The 22,991-nt window shown below is 37.6% G+C and overlaps 1 protein-coding gene across 3 annotated transcripts; it reads right to left on the bottom strand.

Moving 5' to 3' along the window:
• Positions 1 to 76: 76 nt before the first annotated feature.
• LOC140947978 (cyclin-L2-like) lies at positions 77 to 22,914 on the bottom strand. 3 transcript variants are annotated; one of them, XM_073397212.1, is made up of 12 exons: positions 22,691 to 22,914; positions 22,533 to 22,607; positions 22,026 to 22,135; positions 7,917 to 8,001; positions 7,619 to 7,657; positions 6,104 to 6,168; positions 5,637 to 5,736; positions 4,315 to 4,377; positions 3,538 to 3,579; positions 2,406 to 2,571; positions 1,333 to 1,447; positions 77 to 919 (listed from the first exon to the last, which is right to left on the bottom strand). In XM_073397212.1, the coding sequence occupies exons 1-12, from the start codon at positions 22,880 to 22,882 to the stop codon at positions 400 to 402; spliced, it is 1,572 nt and encodes a 523-aa protein (XP_073253313.1). In that variant the 5' UTR covers positions 22,883 to 22,914; the 3' UTR covers positions 77 to 399. The 3 variants fall into 3 exon arrangements, with proteins under 3 accessions (XP_073253313.1, XP_073253318.1, XP_073253324.1); XM_073397217.1 differs by lacking the exon at positions 3,538 to 3,579; XM_073397223.1 differs by lacking the exon at positions 22,533 to 22,607.
• Between the last annotated feature and the right edge of the window lie 77 nt (positions 22,915 to 22,991).

The raw sequence follows: 22,991 nt of genomic DNA, 5'->3' as shown, positions 1-22,991 counted from the left end.
AGACGTTCTTTATTTTTCTTCCTCTCGTGCTCACCGATTATCGAATCGCGACAACAAAAATAAAACAACGTCTGTGTACAAGCTATAAAGCAAGTGACTTTGATAAGTTTCACTCTAAAAAAAGGTACGATAAAAGCTGAACACAATACATTCAACAAAGGAATTTTACAAAGCAGTAGCTTTCTTTAATAAACGGATTAATAGCCTTGACGCCTTGTACAAGGTAAGCGGCTGAGAAGCTTATAAATGAACTCTTACAAAACGCAACATATCACACATAATACAATGGACATATAGATGAGGCGTTTTTCAAACAAGCACTTGCTGTAATTTGCTATTTGAATTAGTTCTTCCACCCGGGAAGTTTATGTACAGAAAATTACAAAAATTTCACTAGCGTTATCTTCGGTGCCTTCCGTGATCACGTCCCTTGTCCCTGGACGACCGATAGTCCACTCCATTCCTATCGCGATGTCTGTCGTCTCGTTTCTTCGTTTCCCGCTCGTATTTTCCACGATGCCGTTTGAGTCTTGTCGGGCTTCGGCTTCTGCTCCGAGATCTACTCCGGCTCCGAGACAACGGCGACCTACTTCGTTCCCGCACTTTGTCCTTTTTATAACTGTTCACACTTCCGTCGGTTCTCCCCTTTTTCCGAACGTACTCTCCGTCGTACTTCCGAGGCCGAGAGCGTTTTTCGTCGTCCCTTCCTCGGGCAGGGCTCCGTGGTCGTTTACTCTTCCCAGTCACTTTTTGCCTCTCTGGGCTTTCGTCGCTGCTGTAAGAGTCACTCCTACTGGGATTATCGGGACTGATTGATATGCTGTAACTTCTCGAACGGCTACGAGAGCGACTACGTGTTGGACTTTCCGAACGGCTCCGAGAGCGGCGATTGACCGGGGAATGACTGCGGCGCCTTTCCCTGCAGATTAAGCAGAAATAAATTAAAAACGTACTCTAAACATGCAAATCCATAACCAGACAACGACGAGTCGAAAGCTCCACAGTCTTAAAGCGCCTCCATTATCTAATTTCTCGGCCGCGTAAAAAGATCAGTGCTGATCAAATAAAGGGCATGAAAATAAAATAATGTAACGCTATTTAAACAAATTCTCCTGATTAAAACTAAAAGGAATGTACAAAAGACAGCATAGAGAACATGTCATGTCATGTCAACCACTTGACAATAACGAAACAACGCAAGAAAACGTAAATCCAGTTGCTAGTTTACACGGCTACAATGAATTGGCCCCAGCTGAAGGGAAACAATAACATCACGGGCATAAGGGTTAATAATGCTTGCATCATAATTAGAGAAAAACAAAGTTTATTTACCGTTCTCTCGTCCTCCTATCCTCGTCCACCTTAGAGGAACTTTTCTTCCTTTTCCCGTCAGCCTGGTTTGTAGCAGATGATGGCGACACTTTACTTGGTGAAGAAGGCCTCGAACCTGATTTGACGTTAAAAGTAATTGATTTAGGGTGGGTGGTAGCCTGCGCAGCGGGCGCAAATAGGGAAGGGGAGGGAAAGTGGAAGATGGAGAAAAGCGCGAAAGGGAAAAAGGATCACCCTCTCCCAAATCCTCCTTCCTTTTCTCTTTCTCCCAATCCCCTACCCCTTTCGACGCCTGCAACGCGGGCTACAAGGAAAGTGGCTGTAAGGTTAAAAATCTTATGTCACAACTGCCACGATCCAAAATTGTACAACTTATCCCATAGATCAGGCCACATGTATTTGCTACAAGATCTGATAGGTCCCCTTGACTTTCTGCATTAGCTGTCATAAAAGTGAATAATATATGAATTTTACATAATTGAACAGCAGGAGGGAGGTTTAAGACGTGAAAGGTCACCGCAGTTATGAACAAAACTAAAGCAGTAGCGAAAACCCATGACCCACTTGGACGTAGGACCTCTGCGACACAGGTGCAGTGCTTTTATCAATGAGCAAAAAAGCCAATTAACTGGGAGTGAACAATGACAAAAAAGCCACTTCCGAGTTTTCAGCAAAGGCTTGGGCAACTCTAACATGGCCTATGTCCATCAAACACTACTATCATAATTCAAATTTTTATTTGCTGTCCCTACAAGTTTCATATAAAGTAGTAGGGGGTGTCCAAGAATCAACTAGATTCACTTTATGTGATCAAGTCATTAATTCTCGCCACCCTAAGTGTTCTATAAAACACTGATATCACAAGAAGAATTTTGATCCTGATCACTCCTAAAAGATTGAGAGAATCCCTGTGACAATTAGTCTGCAACACAGCCGTTCTTTGTGCCGTCACGCAATGTTCCTCCCCACAAGAGGAGCATTGCGTGACGACACAAAGAACGCGTGGCTGTGACAATGCCCCGTGAATCGTCAAAAAAGTATCCAGTTTTAATGAAGTAGATGACAGTACATACCTGACCGGGAGTCGTCCCTCGCAGTTGTTGTAGTTACCCCTACAGGAGACAGGTTAGGAGTGCAGTTACCAACGGTGCCAGCACCATCTTGTTTAGTTTCTTTCTTTTTCTGCTCCAATTCTTTGCGAATTTCTCCAACAGATTTCTGTAGGGTGTCTAGGTTGGCCTGTGATAAAAAAAACTGATGCATTACTACCACTACCACTACCACTACCACTACCACTAATAACAATTTTTATTGAGGGTAGCACTTAATATCTCTATAATCTACACATGGCCCTCAGAAAAACAAAAACAAAAATCAATCAAAAACCTATGATTCATATGCGAGAATTTGAAGATAAACTAATCAAGGAATTCCTAAAGATTGTCCATTACAATTTAAAAATTTCAATTCACTTATACATTACCTTGCAACTTCAAGACATATGATTGGTTGACACACAACACTGGAAAAGCATTCACAAATTTGACATATTTATTCCCAGTTTACCCCTGAATGTCTCAAGGCAAGAGACCTTTCCTCTCGATGCTGTTTAGCTGAGGAATGGAATTCACTCAACAATAAGGGCATTTTATCTTGGATGGTCACCTCCTTTATGATCCTTCTATAAATGTTTGAATAGGAAGTGGTGTAATGTTGAAGAGAAATTTTAGATTCTGGACGCTTTCAGAATGTAATGGTTTAAGGTTCTTGCAGAACTGCAAAATAGTTTTAAAAACAGCATTCTTTTGAAACAGCCTAAAAGCGGGTTCTCTGATCAGGAATATTATTTAAAAGAACAAAGTAATTTCCATCCCAGCCGACAACAAATGATTACAGTTCAACCTCTCTACAATGGCCACCTTGGAGACAGAAGGAAGTGGCAATTGTAGAGAGGTGGCCGTTAGTGGAGGTTCGACTGTACTCACGAAGTTACAGATAAACCTCTACAGGACTAATAAGGAAAACTAACAGTCCTGCTTCATTAAACCGAACTGGGAGGCTAACAATAGATTAATTTATTTGGATTTTTTCTCAGTAGCAACTAAATCTAAACAAAGTGAATTCCACAGAACCGAAGTGGCATTGACTTGAGAAAAGTGTACCTTAATTTCGAACGAAAACAGTAGAGTTCAACTAAATATTCACCTTTGGTCTCAGGTACAAACTTAACAGCGTCAGGCTAATTTCCTGTGAAAAAATCAGGTAGAACAAAACAAAGTTGTTGTTTACTCAATTAACGCAGAAAAGTACATGAACTAATTTTTTACTGAGGACACCTTCCAAAAGTCAGAACTGGCTGACGGTACCATAGCTAGACAAGTCATTTTGACAATGAAACATGCTTTTTTCCAAGAGTTTTTGTTGAACACCATTTCCTTTGTGCACGCTATTTGGGATCTGACTGATCTGACTGGATAGTTTTGATTAAAAGTGAAATTCTTGTTATGACTGAAACGGTCTGGCCAGTCAGCTCTGACAAATGGAAAGCACCCTAAGATAACATAAAGCATACATTCAGATTCTCCAGAGACAAAATGTGATAACTATTGAAACAATTAAGAAATTTAACTTGAAGACATGATCATGACAACAGACAGATATCGAGGTCTTAAAAGGAAATAATTCACACATCGGTTTGTTATCGTCAGTGTTGTATCAGGAAAACGAATTTGTGAACAAATTGAGGCTTGGAACTCTCAAACACCTCAACTTTTTACTCTCAGCAGTACTCTCAGAGATATTAAAATGTAAAATTATGCTTATTTTTTAGTCTGGACAAAAACTCAACACCACTAATGGCTATGCTTTTGAAGAGCATTAGTTGTTTTTTAGAAATAAAGAAAAAGGTTTTTGGTGTACAATACTTACAATGTAACATCTAACAGTGCATGTAATTCATAAATGATTGTCAAAACAACATACCTCAAGATCTTCTATTTTGGCCCCAAACAACTCCCACCATGGCGGTCTTGTGGGTAAGCAAATCTACAACGGAAACTGAGTTAGCATCAAGGTTCCACATTGTTAATACATGCAGGTCAATTTGTTTCAATAACAAAACTTCTACCGTAATACTCGATCAGTGTTGTCGATATTACGGTTGAGCAAGACTTAAATAAAATATGTAATATTGTACTTTTTTGATGCAAAGCCAAGTCCCCAAGTTTTGTAACTGTAGTCACAATTACAGTTAAACCTGTATTAAGTGGTAACCCTTTGGGAATGGCTTACTGACTGCTTAATACAGGTTGACTGTTTAATACAGGTTTGACAAACGTGAGAAATATTATAGAAAATGAAGGTAGTCAAAGGGTGAAATATCTATCCCAGGACAAATTGACCATTACTTTTTCCACCTCTTCTTGGAACAAGAGAAAAAAAGTTAAGACCACTTGATGCCATACACAGTTATGCACTGTTATGGTACATCTTCTTAAAGTGACCGTTTAATAGACCTTTGTCACACAGTGGCTGTGTTGTCTCAGGAGATTGAAAAAGCTTTGTTTATGCACAGCAATGGATGCCGCTTGACAAAGGTCTATAGAGGTGAAGACAATACAACATAATTTGTTGGGACCTAGGAAAAGGTGACCACGACCACTTAATAAAGGTAATGGCATAATATGGGTCAGTTTTGCCGTAATTAAGGGAAATGGTTTCTGGGACTTTGGTAAGTGACCACTTAATAGAGGTCTGCTTAATACAGGTTTGATTGTACTTGAGTAAGTGAAAATTAATATGCCTGCCCAGGCCAGAGTAGTCCTCAATAGGTCACTGTTAACAACAGAACTAAACTGGCATGGATGGTCTAGCCTGCGTGGCGGGCATTTAAAAGAGAAGAGGAAGGGGATTTTTGGGCGTGCTACAAATGCAGAATTCCCAGAATAGACCTATTTAGCTGGTACGTTTTGTTTTCCCAATTCAGACCATGTGATTGTTCTCTTTTGTCATTTCATATATTATGCATACATATGCACATGGATGCACGTGGGGTACCATCATGTGCTCTGAAATGGGAAAACAAAACGTAAAAGCTAAAAAGGTCTATTTGCTTCCCCTTTTCTTTTTGAAAACCTGCCATAAACGGTACAGATGGTCATATTCTAGCACCTTAAAACATTACTCCTTGATTGCCTTAATCCATTTCAACATTATAAATTTAATTATTTGTAACAAAACAGCAAATCACAGCAGTGATGCTTATAATTTTTAACTTATACCTGATAATCAATTCTGATACATACCCCAAGCTGCCTTGCAGAGAGGAAAATGCATGTACAGGCTATTGTCTCTGGAGGGTAGCGTACAAAAATGTTTGTCCTAAAACTATCATTCATGAAATTCCTACAATTGCAAAAGAAGAAGACCCCATTAAAAATCTTGAATGTTGATAAGGACTAGCACTCTCACAGTTAACGGAGAGGACAAAGATAATGTAGATTTCCAGCCCAGGCCACCGATGAAAGGCATAAAATACAATGACAAGAGATTAAAACAACAAAGGGAAGGAGAAAGAGTTTGTTTGATCGGCTGAGTTGATATAGTGGGCATAATAATGACAAAGAATGACAGCTATTCAATTGTAAAAACTGTAAATTGTAATTATTTGTTTACCGACAGAGTTACAACCTTTAATTCCAGAGGAAATGAAGGTTGCCATCATTTGTTCAACAGATTAGTAAAGTACAACAAATGTTGTTTTAGTACATACCAGGCTTGCTGAGCCAAAAGCGTGTTGGTTTGACTTTCAAGAATTTGAAGGTACATGATAATGATCTGCAGACAAATGGAAAAGCATGTTTTTGAATTTAAATTTTGTGCTCTGCAAAGCGATTTTACTATGATGTAAAAAATAACTTGTCTTCAAGTATTTTTGAACTTAATACATTGATGATGATGATAACAAATAATAGTCAAAAGTAGGTTGAGTTTGATCATCCGGGTGAACGTAATCCTGAATAGGACCGTTTTTGTTGACAGTGACTGACGTTTTGACAACCTGCGCAGTAGTCATCTTCAGAGTCAAAGTGAGTTGTATCACATCAGTTGATGGTGTTATACTCTGGTTGTTGATTTGATTGGTCAATTACGTCGTAATGTTATTGGTCGTCTGTCAGTTAAGCTGTGATGTTATTGGTTATGAAGACTCGTAATCAGTAATTGGTGCGTTTCGATCCGTCTATTGTCACAGTTAAACAGTCATCTATTGTTAGTCAAATTGTCATTCTCTCGTAGTTAGTTTTGCTTGATCTCATCAATAAGTTGTGTGTACGGCGCTGGTAACTGTTGGCTACGATTCAGTGGCGTTTGTTCTAAGTTAGTAAACCACCTTTCTAAAGTAAGACGTTGATAGTAGTCTGTAGAATACGTTATACATGTCGCAGAGTCCCAGTCAATTTGATGTTTCGTCATTAAATGGTGCTCAGCAATGTGATTGTTCACGTCACCATTCTTCGTAGCTCGTTTGTGTTCGGTCAGTCACGTGCTTAGGTTTCTGCCGGTTTCACCAATGAAAGCCTGGCAGTCGCAGCATTTGATCTTGTATACTGCTCCCTGTCTGTCCTCTGGAAGGAGAGCTTACAACTACATCTCAGTAATTTACATATCTGCATAATTGAAAAAGCTGATTAGAGGAGATGACATTGGTTATGATGTCATTACCCTTGGCATGTGTTTTTTAATGTTTGTTGACTTTTGCGCTTATTTCTGCTTTGTACTGATTAGCGAAAATCTGACAGCTCAGTCAATGGAGAGCCACAGGGGAATTGAAGGTAGTTGCAAGCTCTCCTTCCTTTTACAGCGCTGCTGCCAGACTGCCCTGGATTGCTTGCTAGCAAGCTATCCATCTTTTAAATCTGAGGATGAAATCTTATGGTGCATAAAACCTCTGGCAGAACTTTTGCATTTTGTAGGAGGAGTTAACAAAACAAAATTCTCCCTTTAGTCACCATTAGGAGTTAACCCTGTAGGTCCGAAGATTGACCAACATCAATTTTCTCCTAACAATATTAACAGATCATCAAGAGTAAAAGGTTATGAGAATTGCTAAATTGATTACCAAAGAGAGAATGCTTTGATCTTAAACCACATTCTCTCAACTATTCTTAAAAGAAATGTATGGAGACCAGTCTGGAGAATTTGTATGTAGATCTTGGGGGTGGCTTAAAGGGTCAAAGGGTTGACAAGAAAGCAAAATATGCATCACAAAAGGTAACCACACTCGTACCTTGTGAGGGTGCTTGACATGGACGCAAAAGCCAAGTTCCTGAAAAAAGAAACAATTTCTTAACATTGAGCTATCATATAACAGTTGCCGTGGACTCTCTTAACAGAAGAGCAGTTTTACCGCAGGGCTGTAACACGTATCACCTGTCAATAGGCTCCATGTTTTGTATGCTTGGGCACGTGAGACATTTCACATTGTTTACACTAAAAGGGTGTACAGCCAGTCATACATACGACACTGCGTTGGCAGTTTTCCTTAGCAACAGGGCTTTATCATGGCAACGATGACAACCACTAACCTTCAGCATTCTCCTTTCAGCTTTGATGACTTGGTTCTTTAGCACAAAGTAGCTGTTGCCCATGTATTCCATGGGTTGAACAGTCCTGAAAAAATATTCATGGTAAATACATGGATTATATCTTCACCTGAAAAGCTCCGACAGTAAGAAAACACAGTCGCATTGCCTTGCTACCTCCAGAGAGACAACCTCACATGTCACCTCACTTGGCTGGGCAGGTAGTCTGCAGTGTAAGAACGTCCCACAAAAATGCTCCAGTGTAGTCACCATTTACAAAAATATTTTCTTGTGTATGAAAATCCTCTAAACAAATTTTCTTCACTCAAGAGGTACCAGTACCTTTTTATACTAATACAAAAGGCAATTTATGTTTAGTTTAGACTTGTTCAATGCAATTTGAAACTTGCCAAGCCATCACAATAAAATAATGTTGAGTCAGTATAATTTATTAACATCATAGCTTGTCAGAAAAAAAATGTTATCTGAGGCTTCTGCCTTCAGACTGGATCGGGGAGGATGCATTACTTCCTTGACATTATTGATATCATTAATGATGACAAATGCCAGTGCGGCTCCCAGGACAGTCTGTCTGCTCTTAGCCATGATACCACCTAATGACTGAAGGTTGCTGACGTCCCAGTCTAAACCTTAGCATGCATAGATAATGGTATTTAAATGAAAAACAGTGTTCAGGCACCAGTTATTCATTTGGGAAATGATTCAAAAGTTGGATAGTATTATCCTGTAGATGAATGACTATCTAGTGGATAAGTACCGTTATTAGGGAAAACAGTTGTGTTATCTACCTGGCACCAGTTGTTCAAGAACTTAATAGCACTATCCATCGGTATCCATCGGATAAATCAATATCCACTGGATAAGTATTAGGGAAACCAACTGCACTATCCACTGGATAGAGATTTATCCAGTAGACAGTACTATCCAACTTTTGAACAGCTGGGGCCTGGATAGTGTTTTATTTGGTACATAGTAATATCCACCTTTTCAACAATATTGCATCTAGACAAATCACTATCCGGTGGATACTTTTTAAGGAAAGCACTATCCACCTTTTGAACAACTTGGTCCTGCTGGTTTTCATTATTTTGTGCCAGCTGCTAGCATTTTACATGTCTGTGAACTAATGAACCGAGAGCCTACTTAAGTTAGAGTATGTCTCAAGCCTACTACTCAGCTACTAGCTCCGTGCAAAACAAAATGGGCATGAAACAATGTCACCCATAAAATGTGAAGTCAAAAGCTCAAGGAACAGTGCTTCAAGGTGAACTCTGTGCTGAGGAAACTAACAGCACCACAAAAGCCCTCTTTCCTTCCTTGTAATGACCTGCAACAGATGAAAAACAACAACAACAACAATCAGAGGACAACATATTATGAAAGTCATAACTAATATCAAATATACCAACAAACCTTAACATGAACACTTTATGTAGGTATTGCCCTATCACAATAACTATCATGATAACTTTATCACACATGCTTGGTACTTTTACACTTGGTGGTAAATGAACCATCCCTTATAAAGGTGTCTGTAAGCAGAGTTTAACTGTGTGTATACAACAAATACTTTCCAAGGATTTTGCTTCTACAATTCCTGTTTGCCTCCCCCATGACCATCAAGGTTCAAGGTGAGAACTTCTGTAAAGTACAATTGGGCATTTTTATAGAAATTGCACTATATAAGTGTCAATTATTATTTTTATTCATTTATTTTTTATCATTTTGCCATTTAAATTTAATATGTAAACAAAATTAAAAAACGATGAATCCAGGAAGCCCACGGAAGCCAAAAAGGCTTATAAAAATGACCACCATTAAACATATAACTTAACTAATGAGTATAATACTGGCATCGGCAAGACAATTTAACAAAGCACATTATTTCTTTACAACATAGAAAATGATCATTAAAAAGGATAAAAATAGATAAGGCTGAATGGGCAAGTGAAAAACGAAAAAGAAAAAGTGGGAAGGCTAAGATCAACTAATGAGCTTTTTTGGGGGGGAGGGGGGTGGTTAAGCAAGGGCAAGCATTTATTTAACATTACTAGCCTACAACTGTACTCCTGCTTTTATTCTTCTCAGTATGAATGGCGCCCGGGCAAGAAAAGGAAGGGAAAAGAGTAACATGCCTAGTCATGTTACAGAAAATAGCAAGTCTAGTTCCTGAATAAACTGACTTTTTGAAGCAACTTCTAGGTTTAATAGGCTTTCTCGACTTAAAAATATCTCAGAACGGAAGAGGCCTTTATGACCAATCACATTTCAAGGAAACAGGAAAATGTCTGGAAAGAAGTTTGTTACAGAAAAATAGCCGTCAGGGACCAGGCTATTTTGTACACAAGACACTATACTCCGCAGAAACCAACAGTGGCTGCTTTTTGTTCCCTGTAAACCTAAACGGAAAGTGAAGATTGGTAGTGGTTCAAGAGAAAGTTGACAGATTCTTCCGTTTATAGCCAGCAACGACAATAACAAATTCAAAATTCAACTGATTTCATGATTTTTTCCACCCACAAATAGCTTATAAACTAACTGAGGTGTGGAGGACATATTTACAATATAGCCAAAATGTTCTGAGGATGATTGACACTAATCCAAGGCTAATTACCATGACAACTTAAATGCTCTGATTACAGTAACCAGGATTGTAGCTATCTGGGCTTCAACCTTCATGGACCTGGAAATTCTAAAGGTCTGATAACAGTTAAACAGTACAACAAAACTGCCAACTCCTGATACATTTATAGTAAGTTTATCATTTGTTGGATTTATTCTGTTTTCCATCACAGACCATCCAATTTGTGATCATGGATGTCCACTTATCTCAAAGACTGGCATATATTACGTGTGCACTGTAATATCAGACACATACAGGTGTATAGATGTATGCCTGGAAGTCAGCTTAAAATCATAAAAATCTTTCAAACTGAATTTCAAGAAACTTAAAGTTGACCATTCCCCAAAATATTGTTTCTAATATGAACTATACAAATTACTGGACTACATAATGCGACCTGCCAGCACAATCCAAAAAACAAGACATGTCCCTTTCGTCAATATTAACTCATCAAATCTCCATAAATATTTCAATATATTTGCAGTAGTTCTTTTATGTCTCAAATCTAATTCATTTAGTAGCCAAGGATGAAAACGTCACAGCACGTAACAACTTGATCAGTATGAGTAATCATACAAACATATCCAAGTCAGAGGCTCCTTGGTAAACAAATGTAGTGGAACACTACTTTACAACAACTACAAAAATTAATAGTAACAAGTTGCATTTTTCCAGCAACTGCCAGAATGAAATAAACAGATCCTTTTTTGTTTGTTTCAGCATCTACCTGAGTTATCTGAACTATATTTAATGTCATTTTATTTCCAAGCCATTGCTTAATGTATTTAGTGTTCCAGCATTAAATGTACCTTACCAACATTAAACAACACTAACTGCAATTTCTGCCAACAACTGAAACACTGGAATTCACTTCATAATAAAGCTAAGTGACAGCATGTGGAATCAGAAAAGTACGGAATATTGTGCGCCCGCAACACGCTGTTTTAACAAAAGGGATATTTTAATCCAAAAAATAAAACGTAACTTTTGGAAAATTACAGATGGAGGACCTTGACATGTTCACTTTGTAGAGTTTATGACAATTAGTCGTTCATACCGATTCATCTACCTTCAAGCTTTATTTAATCGCACAATACATAAGAGTAGGATGTACAGAACCTGATGAGTTCTGGTTGCCAACGTGGCAACTAACTTTTGAATCTTGGTCGCCAGCATGGTAAACTTAGACGCACTGGCGATTGTATCAGGCACAATTTCGTGCCCTGAAGTCAGATGCCCTACTCACTGTCATATAAGGGTGCAGCATCGGAATCAAACCTTTTAACTGCTCATAATAACCAAAGAAAGAATGTAAAATCCTAAGATAATAATAGTAATAATAGTACTTCATAAAAGTTCAGTCAAAGGTTTCATTTAAATGGTAACATTCTAGGATTTTCTCTACAATTTCACACTTTTGAGTGACAAATCATCTCACTGTAAGTTATGAGGTTAAGGTGTGTAATGAAAATGGGAAAATGTCAATTAAATAGAGTTTTGCTGTCATCGAATCGGCTTGATTGTTGAATGTAGGTCATTTAGCTCTTACAATTATTTTAACATTTCAAAGATTTCCTTGGCATTTCTTGAGGATTTTGAAGTTTGAATCAAGGTTTACCTGCTTAACACCATAAAAATGAAATGCTTGCCAACTACAGAATGTTTGTGTTTCTCACTGGACATTCATATAAGTGAAAGCACATGTTCTTATTCCAAAAGAAGTGGCTATATTAAATGAATAAATTAAAAAGAGTTAACTTTATAACAATCATCATCACAATCCTTCCACTAGCACAATAATTGAAATCATAACAAAACTCCACATTTCAATACCAATAATGATCAAGGACAGGGTGCAAGAGTTTTCCAAAGTTTCAGATGCAATAAAAGCACGTAGTTGCAAAGCCAACCAAAAAACCTGTTATTCTCAGGCAAAGTTATTGAAAGCCTCATTGTTACAACAGGTGATCTGTCATCTGGTACTAAAAAAAATTCAAGCATAGTGGCTATTATTTCTGCCAATATAAAGACAGAACTTACTTTTCTTTATTTATGTGGTATAAAAAGTTAAACAGGACTTAAGAGAAGTTTTTCCCCCTCATATTTTTAAAGAAGAAACTTTGGATGACTGCCAGTGTTACAATCTAAAGACTTTCAAAGTAAGTAGCCGACTTAACAAATTAGTCAGTGACCTGATCATCAGTTCTAGACAACCTTACCATAGAATAGATAGCTTATAACTTTACTGGCCACTTAAGCCAGAGGCACTATGCATTAAGATATCACATAGTGCTGGGTCATGCGACATTAAGCTTGTTCTGATGACACACAAGCAGAATAAAGCAGTCACTTAGGGAACACTGTTTAAATTTTGTCTCATAATATTCTTGCTGTAATTTTAAGTTACACCTTGGAGACTTTCCTTAGCAACGACCTCAAAAGATGTGATAATAGGCCCCAACATAATTATAGCCCAGACTTAATTCAGTTATCTTTATAGTGCATTACATTTATATGTATTGTTCAAAAAACAAACAGGAGTGTAATATCAGGTTAGAATAGTCGAGGAGAAGCCGGGAGTTATTAAACCTGATAATACGTGACTGAATTTTTTTTTAACAGCTTCAAAATCTCTGATATAGATCAACTCATTCTTGCACTAATATTTGGACATAAAGTTCAGCCGTAAACATGAATTTCTTTTGTTTTTTCTTTATGACCTATTAATGAGTTTTTGAATGTTTAATACTTAAACTTAAACTTCCGCCCACTGCTGGCAATTTTTATGAATACCACAGCTTTATGTCAAAACTAAAATGAAATGAAAACTTAGTATCCTTAAGTACCTTTTGTCCTAGTTAAGATGAATCACCCCCCTGATTATGAAGAAACTAGAAAGATTGAAGCATAAAGATGCAGTTCATACAAAAGATATGAGGGACCTTAAGAAGATTCATCTAAGACAAAAAACACAGAAAAATTGACATATGAGTCCCCAACAGACTAGGGTGAGACGAGATAAAACTTTACTTTTGGCACAAAAAATATAACTTTAAGCGTGGGTTTATAGTCTAGAACCATAGTTAATAAACTGGAATGGTTATGAATCCCACCAGACTCCTTTGTTTCATGTTTTTGTGAACCTGACAGAAAACAAAGGATTGTGCACCTTCAGGGAGCTTCCAACATAAACTGCAGCACTGTTGTTTTTATGTTTGATGTTTGTTGTCTTTCATAACCAGTCTCCTCTAATAACTATGCTACAACAAAGACAAAGTTTAGAGGATCACATTGTTTAAAGAAATTAGTGAATTCATTCTAAGGTGCTATGCTGAAGACTTGTTCGATGATGAAGAGGTTTTTAGTCTTCATGACTTCAACAGGTAAAAAAGTCTTGATTTTCCCTGCAATTGTTTCTCGTTTGACCCCGTCAAATTTAGTAGATGATGCAGAATGTCTTTCCAAGTTTAGTGTTCACAAACATACTTCCGAATTATCTTCCAATTCCTGAAGTCTCCTAAAGTCAACAGAGCTCTACATATGAGGGAACTTTCATTCCAGCAAGAATAAAATATTTTTTGTGTTTTGTTTCCCATGAAATCCTCTGGAGGAAGACAAGCCCCAAGGCATGTGCAATAACACATGTATGTGTCAATTCACTTCTGACCATCTTCGTTTTCATTCTGGGTGCCAGTGTTTAAGGTCGGCATTACTGTAAACTGTAATTAATAGTGTAACAGACTGAAGTATATGCAGGAGGAATAAATGAAAAGTAAAGCTCTCTCATTTTCATCTGGGTCATTGCTGATCTAACAGACTTCAGTCAGTAGTTTTTGGTCGAGCAGTTCACCTTGATACACACTGAAATAACAATATTATGATAAGTGCCAGATCCAGACCTTGGGATAAGGGGGCACTCCAAAAAAATTTTTTTTGTCTTCAGTTTTGCCTAAAAAATGGGGCAAAACCTGTAGGTCACAGGGCTTTCACTATCATTTTTAGCTGCAGGGAAAGTGAAATTGTAGGCAGAGAATTTAACAGCAAGAAAGTTCTTTTGCTTCACTCTTCTTTTACCTCCTATGAAAATAGTCAGAATTCCTGTTAATAGTAGTCCCTGGCCCCCAGCCCTTAGTGACCATCTTGGCCCATAATATCAAGATCAACAACGGGAGACTTCCAAATTTCTGCACATGATTTTGCAAGACATAAGGATGGAGTTGTTCCAATGCAAGTGCCTCAAGAGGATTATGAGTACCTACTGGCTGTATGTGGTGTCTAATGATGAGTTGAACAAGTTATAGTATAGCAGTGAAGAGGGGATGCTGAAAGCGGCTTGGAAATGTGCCGTCTATAAAATGCAAAGAGGACGCCACTGTGTCACAGCGGACGCCAGATGGAAAGTGAAAAGTTAAGCACCCTAGGATAATGTGGCACAGGACAATAGCAAAGGAAAGAGAAAAGGCTGGATCAGGGTCATGGGATCAAGTAGCTTGCTTCAGGAATATTGATAGTGGGGACAGCACAAAGAAAAGTGTGGATAACAAGGAGGGGGGGGGGGGGAGGGTATAGGGAGAACACCTTAAAAACTTTTAAATAAAAGTTTTTTCTGGTACACCCTATGACTAGTACAGGGTGTCCCAAAAGTATATACTAAATCCTCGCGCACATGTACCTTTGGCGCGGAAGTACTCAAATCGAATATTCAAGTCAAAAGATGGCACAACAAGTATGAAAATAGTGAATTAGATTGAAAGACACAACTTTTGTTTAAATGATTTGCTTACCATAACCAAGTCCAATCATACCAAAATACAAACTCATAACGTAGAGGAACAAACTTTTGGGACACCCTGTATATTCTGACAGTTGTTGTCAACACTCTAACATCCATGACCAAAAATATGACAGGAAGAGATTATATGTCAGTTCATCTGAAACGTATTGAGAAAGCAATAATTTTTATGGTGAATGCATTACCTTATTCGCAAAAAAAACAGAAAAACAATCGTTTTGTGGTGCAATCTCTCTTCTACAATAATTATTAATTGGCTTCAAACAGAAATAAAATACAAACATAGTAAAATAAAGGCAAGTCTGTCACCTTGTCTTGATTGACAACTTTCAAGACCCTAACTGAGGTCAGATTACAATCTGACAAAGTGGATGGAATGAGCCTTTGAAAACAAATTCAACAGGCACTCCCTCCTCTCCCCCTCATCATTTATTCCAACTTTCCCCCTAGATGCTCTCCATTTTGCAAAAGTCTCCATTTTATACCGTTGCAACAAGCCAGGGATAAAGCAAGAGCTTGTGCGAAAAGAAGTCTGGAGGACTTGTGCCCAACAGAGCGTTAAGAGGTGAGAATATTGTTATATATTGTAAAAAGTATTCTTTACAAATTTGAAGTGCAACAAGGCAAAACAAAAAACAAAAAAAAAACAGCTGATAGGTTGCTTGTCATAATTATCAGTCAAAATTTGAGGTTTTGCTTAGAGTGTTTTACAATCCCCTCCCCCTAAAAAAGGAGGAGATCAAAGTAATGGCAAATTAGATTAGAAAATGGATCACATCACCACAAAACCTAAAAACCATCTTTGATACTTGGTATCTCTTTTTGTGCTGAGTGACTCGACTCTTGGCTCCATCTCAAAGAGACAACGCTTACCAAACAGTTTGAAATAAACACATTGTTTAGTGGAAATGTATGTTAGATTTGAACAAATGGTCAAACAAAGCAATATGCCTTGACAGCAGGTTCAACTTAGGTAACAGTAGAGTAATGTAAAGGCTGTTTTTTTCACAAGGGTGACACATGGTTGAAGACATATTGTCAGCAATGAACCTGCCTGCCTTGAACAAAGGCACCTTATGAACTCTGCTGACCAGCACTGGGAGAACATGATGTGCAAAATCATGGTGATCATATTACAAATGCTAAGCAGGAAGCAGCACACAATTAAACTGCCACTTACAAACACCTCCTGAAACCAAATATTTCTTCTGTTATTGTTTCAATGTAACCACAATTTTAGTCAATTAAAACAGTTCAATTACAACTGTTCTGTTGCAAATGACAATCACAAGTCACTTGTAGGCTTAATTTACATGAAAAAGGTGATGTCAAAGGCTAATTTTAAAAGTTGTATCACAAATTGGCTTTGACAAAGGACATGGTCACAGAGAAAATTAGTGACAAAACCCTTCATTAATATTAAGTAACACAGGGCTCACTTTGACCTTTAGAATGCAGAATTACACCTCTCACCAGCAACAAACAACAGATGACTTGGGCCAGAATGGAATATTTCCCTTGATTTACCAATACCCATTAAACCTTTTGTAGTGATGTGTTGTATCGTAAACAAGGCTGTGCTCTAGAAACCCCCGGGGACCCCTGGCACCTAACTTTTGGCCTTGGTCAACTGAGAAATGTTACTTTTTTCATACAAATCATACGCTGGGCACCCTGGGCTCAGTGTTCCAGATAAGAGAGGAGGCGTCTCAGGTCTATGACCCGACAAAGAAGGCTTCCTGACCCGCAGATGACATGTAGGTTTTAAGTTAAATATAACGAAAAACTTAGCACATGGTCTTGGTGACTCCTCAGATGGTCTACATGACCCCCCTCCAGCCTTGGTAAAGGAGGATAAAATAATACAAATAACAATGTACTATTATATTACACTATTATTATTAAAATTATTACTGTAATCTTGCTGCTAAGCTGGATTTCTGCCATGCTGCAAATTAAGAAAGAGCAACATATGCAATCGCAGTAATAAGAGCATTTTGTCCTGAAAGTGGTTATGATTTTTAAAACCGCATTGAATGTTGCTTTTACTTGCGTTTGCACCATAAAAATACAAAGGGCTTAAGGTACAGTAAAATGGGCAACACAAAACATTGCTGCAAAATGAGTTGAATAGCGATATGGCACATTTAACCACACACATCAAACCTGTTTTGTAACAAATCAGGTTGTTAACAGGTTTGAACGTGGGTGGTAAACTGCGCAACATCGCTATTCAACTTCTTTTGCTGCAATGTTGCAAAAGAAGTTGCTCATTTTTGTTGCCTGTTTTAGCATACCTTTAAAGGTAATAACTATACATAAACAATGTCTCACCTTACTGGTATCTTGCAAGGAAACTCCTTGATCTTTGTAACATTATTAGAGTGTCAAAGGTGTTCACACACAAATTCTTCTTTTCCAATCTTGCAGCCCCATTTATAACTTGCAATTGTACATGTCACAGCCAGGAGTGAGCTTTCCCAAATGGTGATAATTAACAATTTTGCATCAGTCTCCTCCAACCATGGATCCATGGCCTTCATCAGCCTCACATGGTATAGATCACATCCACCATTTACTTCACACCAGTTCTCTAAGGTTGTTTACACATTTTGTCCATGGAAGACTTGCAGATCCGTCCCTCTTTTGTCCTCTTGCTTTTGGCACAATTACACCAGTCCCTCAAATGGGATAACTCTGAGAACAGCAACAACTTCCAAAAGACACAGTTGCAGTTCTTGACATCACTAACTTTGTACTAGTTAAGGTTTTAGAGCACAGAAATTCTTCAACTTCTATTTATATTTCTTTGAACAATATGCAGTTTACAACAAAATATAACTGTGTCTGTAACTTCCTTCTGAGCAACTTGACATCTCAAAACACATGCCACACCTAAACATCATTGTTTTCCATCATCTTTTTGTTTGTTCTGTTTCATCAACTCCAAAATTTTGTGTAAAAAAATTACTCTTGATGTTAGTTAACTGTACGACAGTGTCACTATGTAAAAGCTCAAACATGCTTTATTCTTACAAAAAGAAACAGAAGACCATGTTGAGGTGAACTTGTGAAATATAAATTATATAAGTTTAACCTTGCATTTATATAACTACCAATGGAGCATTTTTTGTGAATGTTCTTACAAACTACAAACAGCTGTCAATTTTTGACTACCTGGAAGATATATTCTTACCAAATTATAAACAAATTGTAATAAGATTTACTGTTTCATGAGCCCAGCTTGTCTTCAGTTAACGGAGACAGTTGACCAATGGGAGAAGCACCACTTGCGTCCAATGTTGCCATGGTTACACCAGTCCAATCAGAGCTGGTTTAGAGCAACACGGAGGATTGGTGCATTGGTTGGTAAGGAGGTAGTAGACTGCTGGAGTTAGCAAGACAGCACGGAGAGAGAAAGAAAAAAATCAAGTCAATTAAATGTTCTACATTCCACTGATTCCTGAAAAGAATATCACGTCGTAAATGAAACTTGAGAGGGTAGATGGCACTCAGTGTAAGTAATGTATGAAGTACCACGCAAAGTAGCTAGGACAAACATGGCCTGTGTATATTTGCACGCTTAGGGCAGTTGCTGACCTGACTTAACCCTTTAAGCCCCAGTATCCACATACAAATTCTCCAAACTGATCTCCATACATTTCCTTTAAGAATTAGTTGAGAGAATTTAATAAAAAAACATCAAGGCATTTTCTCTTTTGTGATCATTTTTTATATTCTCACAACCTCATCTCTTGACAATGTATGGACACTGTTAGGAGAAAATTGCTGTTGGTCACTATTGGGACTTAAAGGGTTAACACCTGTCAAAAGTCTCCATATGAAAGCACGCTTAAAAGAGAACTTAAGAAAACAATGCCCACAACAAGTAAAATGAAAACAACAAAATACTGCGTTAATACACTCAGAAAGTTAAGAAATAGGATATCTTGTCGAGAAACAAGTTTCCCGTAAAACCACATTCTAAGAAATAATTCCCACATTTCGTACTAAAGAACATTCACTATGAACCAGACCAAATTATTGCTTCTCACAGTTGGAGGTAGTCAGAAAAAATGCCATACTTCACAAAGCAATTATTTCACAATTATTTTTACAATTTCTTATAAGCTCATATGCCAAAACAGTGCATTAGACATGTTCCTATTACTTTGAAAGTAAACCTATTTTGCAGCAATTTGTTTCTGAAAGGGTCTGCACTAATCCCATCTGATTAACCCTTTTCCCCTTAGTAGCAAAATACAAGTTCTCTTTTCTTGTACCTTCGCTGTCATTAAAGCAGAGTAATGAGTAACCTTTGGAAAAGAAGGAACTGGGTTTGATACTTGCTAACCCTCTTTTTTTAAATGTTTTATAAAGCATGGGTTGTAATTGGGAGGAATTTGATACTGATTGTTCTTAGGGCTTTTTAAAAAGGTTAAATAGGACATTATGCTCAGAAAAATACTGCAGAAAACGTGCTCTGTTTTGACATATGATAATTTTCTAATATTGGTTAAGCCAAATTAATTTCTTTGCTATTTCTATCCATTCATAAGTGGTTTATGGTTGATCGAGTTTTACTAGTAATGAATATTTTTTAATAGTTGGTAGTATTAAACATTGAAAATCACAACATGGGAAAATACAAACATGAATATCTCACTTTTACAATGCAACCATTCAATAATTTATTGAATTGTCACAAAATTGCATAATTTCAAAACAACTGGTATTTTTAAAATTTCATCTTATGGTAATCTCATTATGAAATTTATGTGCTTAATCTCAGTAAGAAATAACAATAGTCCCAGAATCGTGTCTGTAAAAGTTTTAATTTTGCCTGTGGCTACTGAGCCAACCTTACATGCTATACAGCACTTATAGCACGTAACAAACAGTAACAAGAAGTGAACATGTCAGTTAGAAGTCACTGCACAATGAACTATTTAGCTGTCCAAGCACGTGGCTTTTTTACAGACCATTCATTGCCAGTGCAGTCTAACCTCTCCTTAAGGACACCTCTATAATACGAACACCTCTCTACTGCGGACAGTTCGTGTGGTCCCAGAAATGCCAAAAAACATACATTCCCTACCTCTATAATACAGACACCTCTGTAAAGCGGATTCTGACCCTTTGGTGTCCGTGTTAAAGAGGTTTGACTGTAAGTTCATGTCCTCTCCTAAGAGGACTATTTCCAATTCATGCAATACACATTTGGAGGCAAATCTGTCCCAATAGGCCCTTTGCAGCTAGCCATTCACGAGGTACAAAACCGCCATGCTGGAGAGCAAAAGTCATACTGAGACAACACAAAAAAAAGGCATACATAATTTTAAATGGTAATTTCCTTTGTTTGACTTGTTCCAGTGCACCTTTCGCTCTCCAGCATGGCGGTTTTGTACCAAGTAAATGGCTGCAAAGGGCCTATATAATTACAGGGCTATCATTTAGGATTGGGGGGCTAAGGAATTCTTCTGGCTAATATGAATGTGACCCCTGGCTACTATTGTGGGAAGTTAGAAGATAAACAGAACCAAAAAAATGCCAGCTGTTTGATTCCCTGCCTACTAGTTGTATCTACCTGGCAACTTAACAGCCTCTCTGTTAACATTCTATTTTGTCACTGTCAGACAACTTCCTTCTCCCTACCCCAACATTAACAGGTTAAAAAGTTATAACTCAGTTCCATAAGTCAACCCAACACGACTACCAATAAGGTTTTGTACCTTATTCTCCCTTAACTTCACGAATATTAAATTTCGCGGAAAACCATGGACCATATTTTGCAATTTTTCCCTAATCAGAGTAATCACAGAAATTGGCCAGTGTCTTAACTAAAGCTGGTACAAATATGTCTTAGCAGAGATACTTTCCTTGACAGGCTTTTAGCCAGACATTGAAAACTGACCGTCCAGAAGGTATGTTTTCCCTTAAAATCATGAGATTAAGTGAATTTCCCTTGAATTTCTTCCAAAAATGGTCATCCATAGGAGAGATGGGCACCCTTCTGGCTAAAACCTTGCTCCTTGTACATACCTTAAAACTAATAGACATCTTGTTGACAAGAAAATCTCTTTATAATTCCAAGTTACTTCACTTTGACAAGCAGTTTTTTTGACTTTGTCACAAGGGGTTAAATTTTATTTCACTAACACAATGACACTTCAAAGTTAATGTTCGTTGGTTAAATATTTCAACTAATTTCCCAGCCAAACATTTTCCGGTATTTCAATCTTGCAAATTTTGCTCTTATGAAATTACTGCTGGTTTAATTGAATGACATTAAAATACTTAGAAATGCCGGGAAATGTGTTTCATATCATCAACCTGATTGGCACATCGATGATGGGATTTTTAACTGGCGAATCATGGTGCATACTCAAATCCTGGTGCAACGGTGGGAAACAAGAACAAGGATTTCAGTGCTGTTTTGCAGATGGACTTAAACAGATGTTTACTTTCCTTCTGTGGCACAGACTAAGATTAAGTCTAAGAACAAACTGTTTCAGCCTTTGGTTTAGTTTACCAATTCGCCGAACCATTTAGTCCTGGAAATTTTGAAGAGTTTGTACTCTTGAAGTTCCATAAAAGGGCAGCAGCAAGAAACTGCACTTCTTCAAAGAGAACTTTTAAGTTTCATCTCATTGCAAACTAAAGTTCAAATATTTACCTTCCGTTTCTTTTCTGTTTAATATGATGAAAGACGTTAATCACATCCCGAATTCTTCTTGGGTATTCCTCGATTTTTGCAGCAAGAAAAATGCTCGCCATAGCATAAATCTGAAATGCAATTTACGGGAAGAGGGTAATTCAATAACTGAATAAATTGGCTAAAATACACTGTATGGACCGAAAATATGAAGCAAAACTGTTTTGAGGGAGAAAAATGAAAGCATTTAGCAATTTAAACTAAAAAGAACACATTTTCCACGTGCTTGAATGCACGCTCATTATAAAGCAGCTTTAACTTTGCGAATAATTTGACATTTTTGTACAACAAAGAAGAGAAAAATACATTTACAAAGTTTTACAAAACCTTAATTGGTTAAAAGCCAAAAAGGAGGTTCTGTGTCCAAACCTTTAGACCGGAAGTAAAGGAAAAATGAAAGGGTATAAAAAAGTTAAGCTAAAATGTCTTACTTTCTTGTTGAATTATTATTTGCAGAGATGTGCTTACCTCAGCATCGTGTTTAACAAGCGACTTACTGTAGTAAAAGCGTTGAAACAACACTTGCGCTGTAGCCATAGCTACCTGAAGGTTCCAAAGCAAACATATTCAGCTAAACATTCACAATACAGGAAAGTTTTAAACAACGAAAACCAGAATCAACTTACCTGAGGAAGTTTGAGCAAGATGCCCGCCATTTGAATATACTCGCAACTGACGATTCGCAAATCAATTTCTACTTCTCTATCTAATCCATCTTTAATTGAAGGTGTATTTTCTATGTGTTCTGGGCTTAAAATACAGTTTTCTAAGGAAATTATCACATCTCCGTACTCTCCTTTACCGGCGACTGCTGCCATTTTGGATTTTTGCTAGATCTTCCTTCAAACGTTTCCCAAACGTCACTTTTCGATTATGATGTCATGTACGGAAGAACACGTGCACGATCATTACCTTATTTGGGGTTCG

The sequence above is a fragment of the Porites lutea genome, chromosome 1 (genome assembly GCF_958299795.1).
Source record: "Porites lutea chromosome 1, jaPorLute2.1, whole genome shotgun sequence".
Lineage (NCBI taxonomy): Eukaryota > Metazoa > Cnidaria > Anthozoa > Scleractinia > Poritidae > Porites > Porites lutea.
This window is presented reverse-complemented; position numbering and strand designations above follow the sequence as displayed.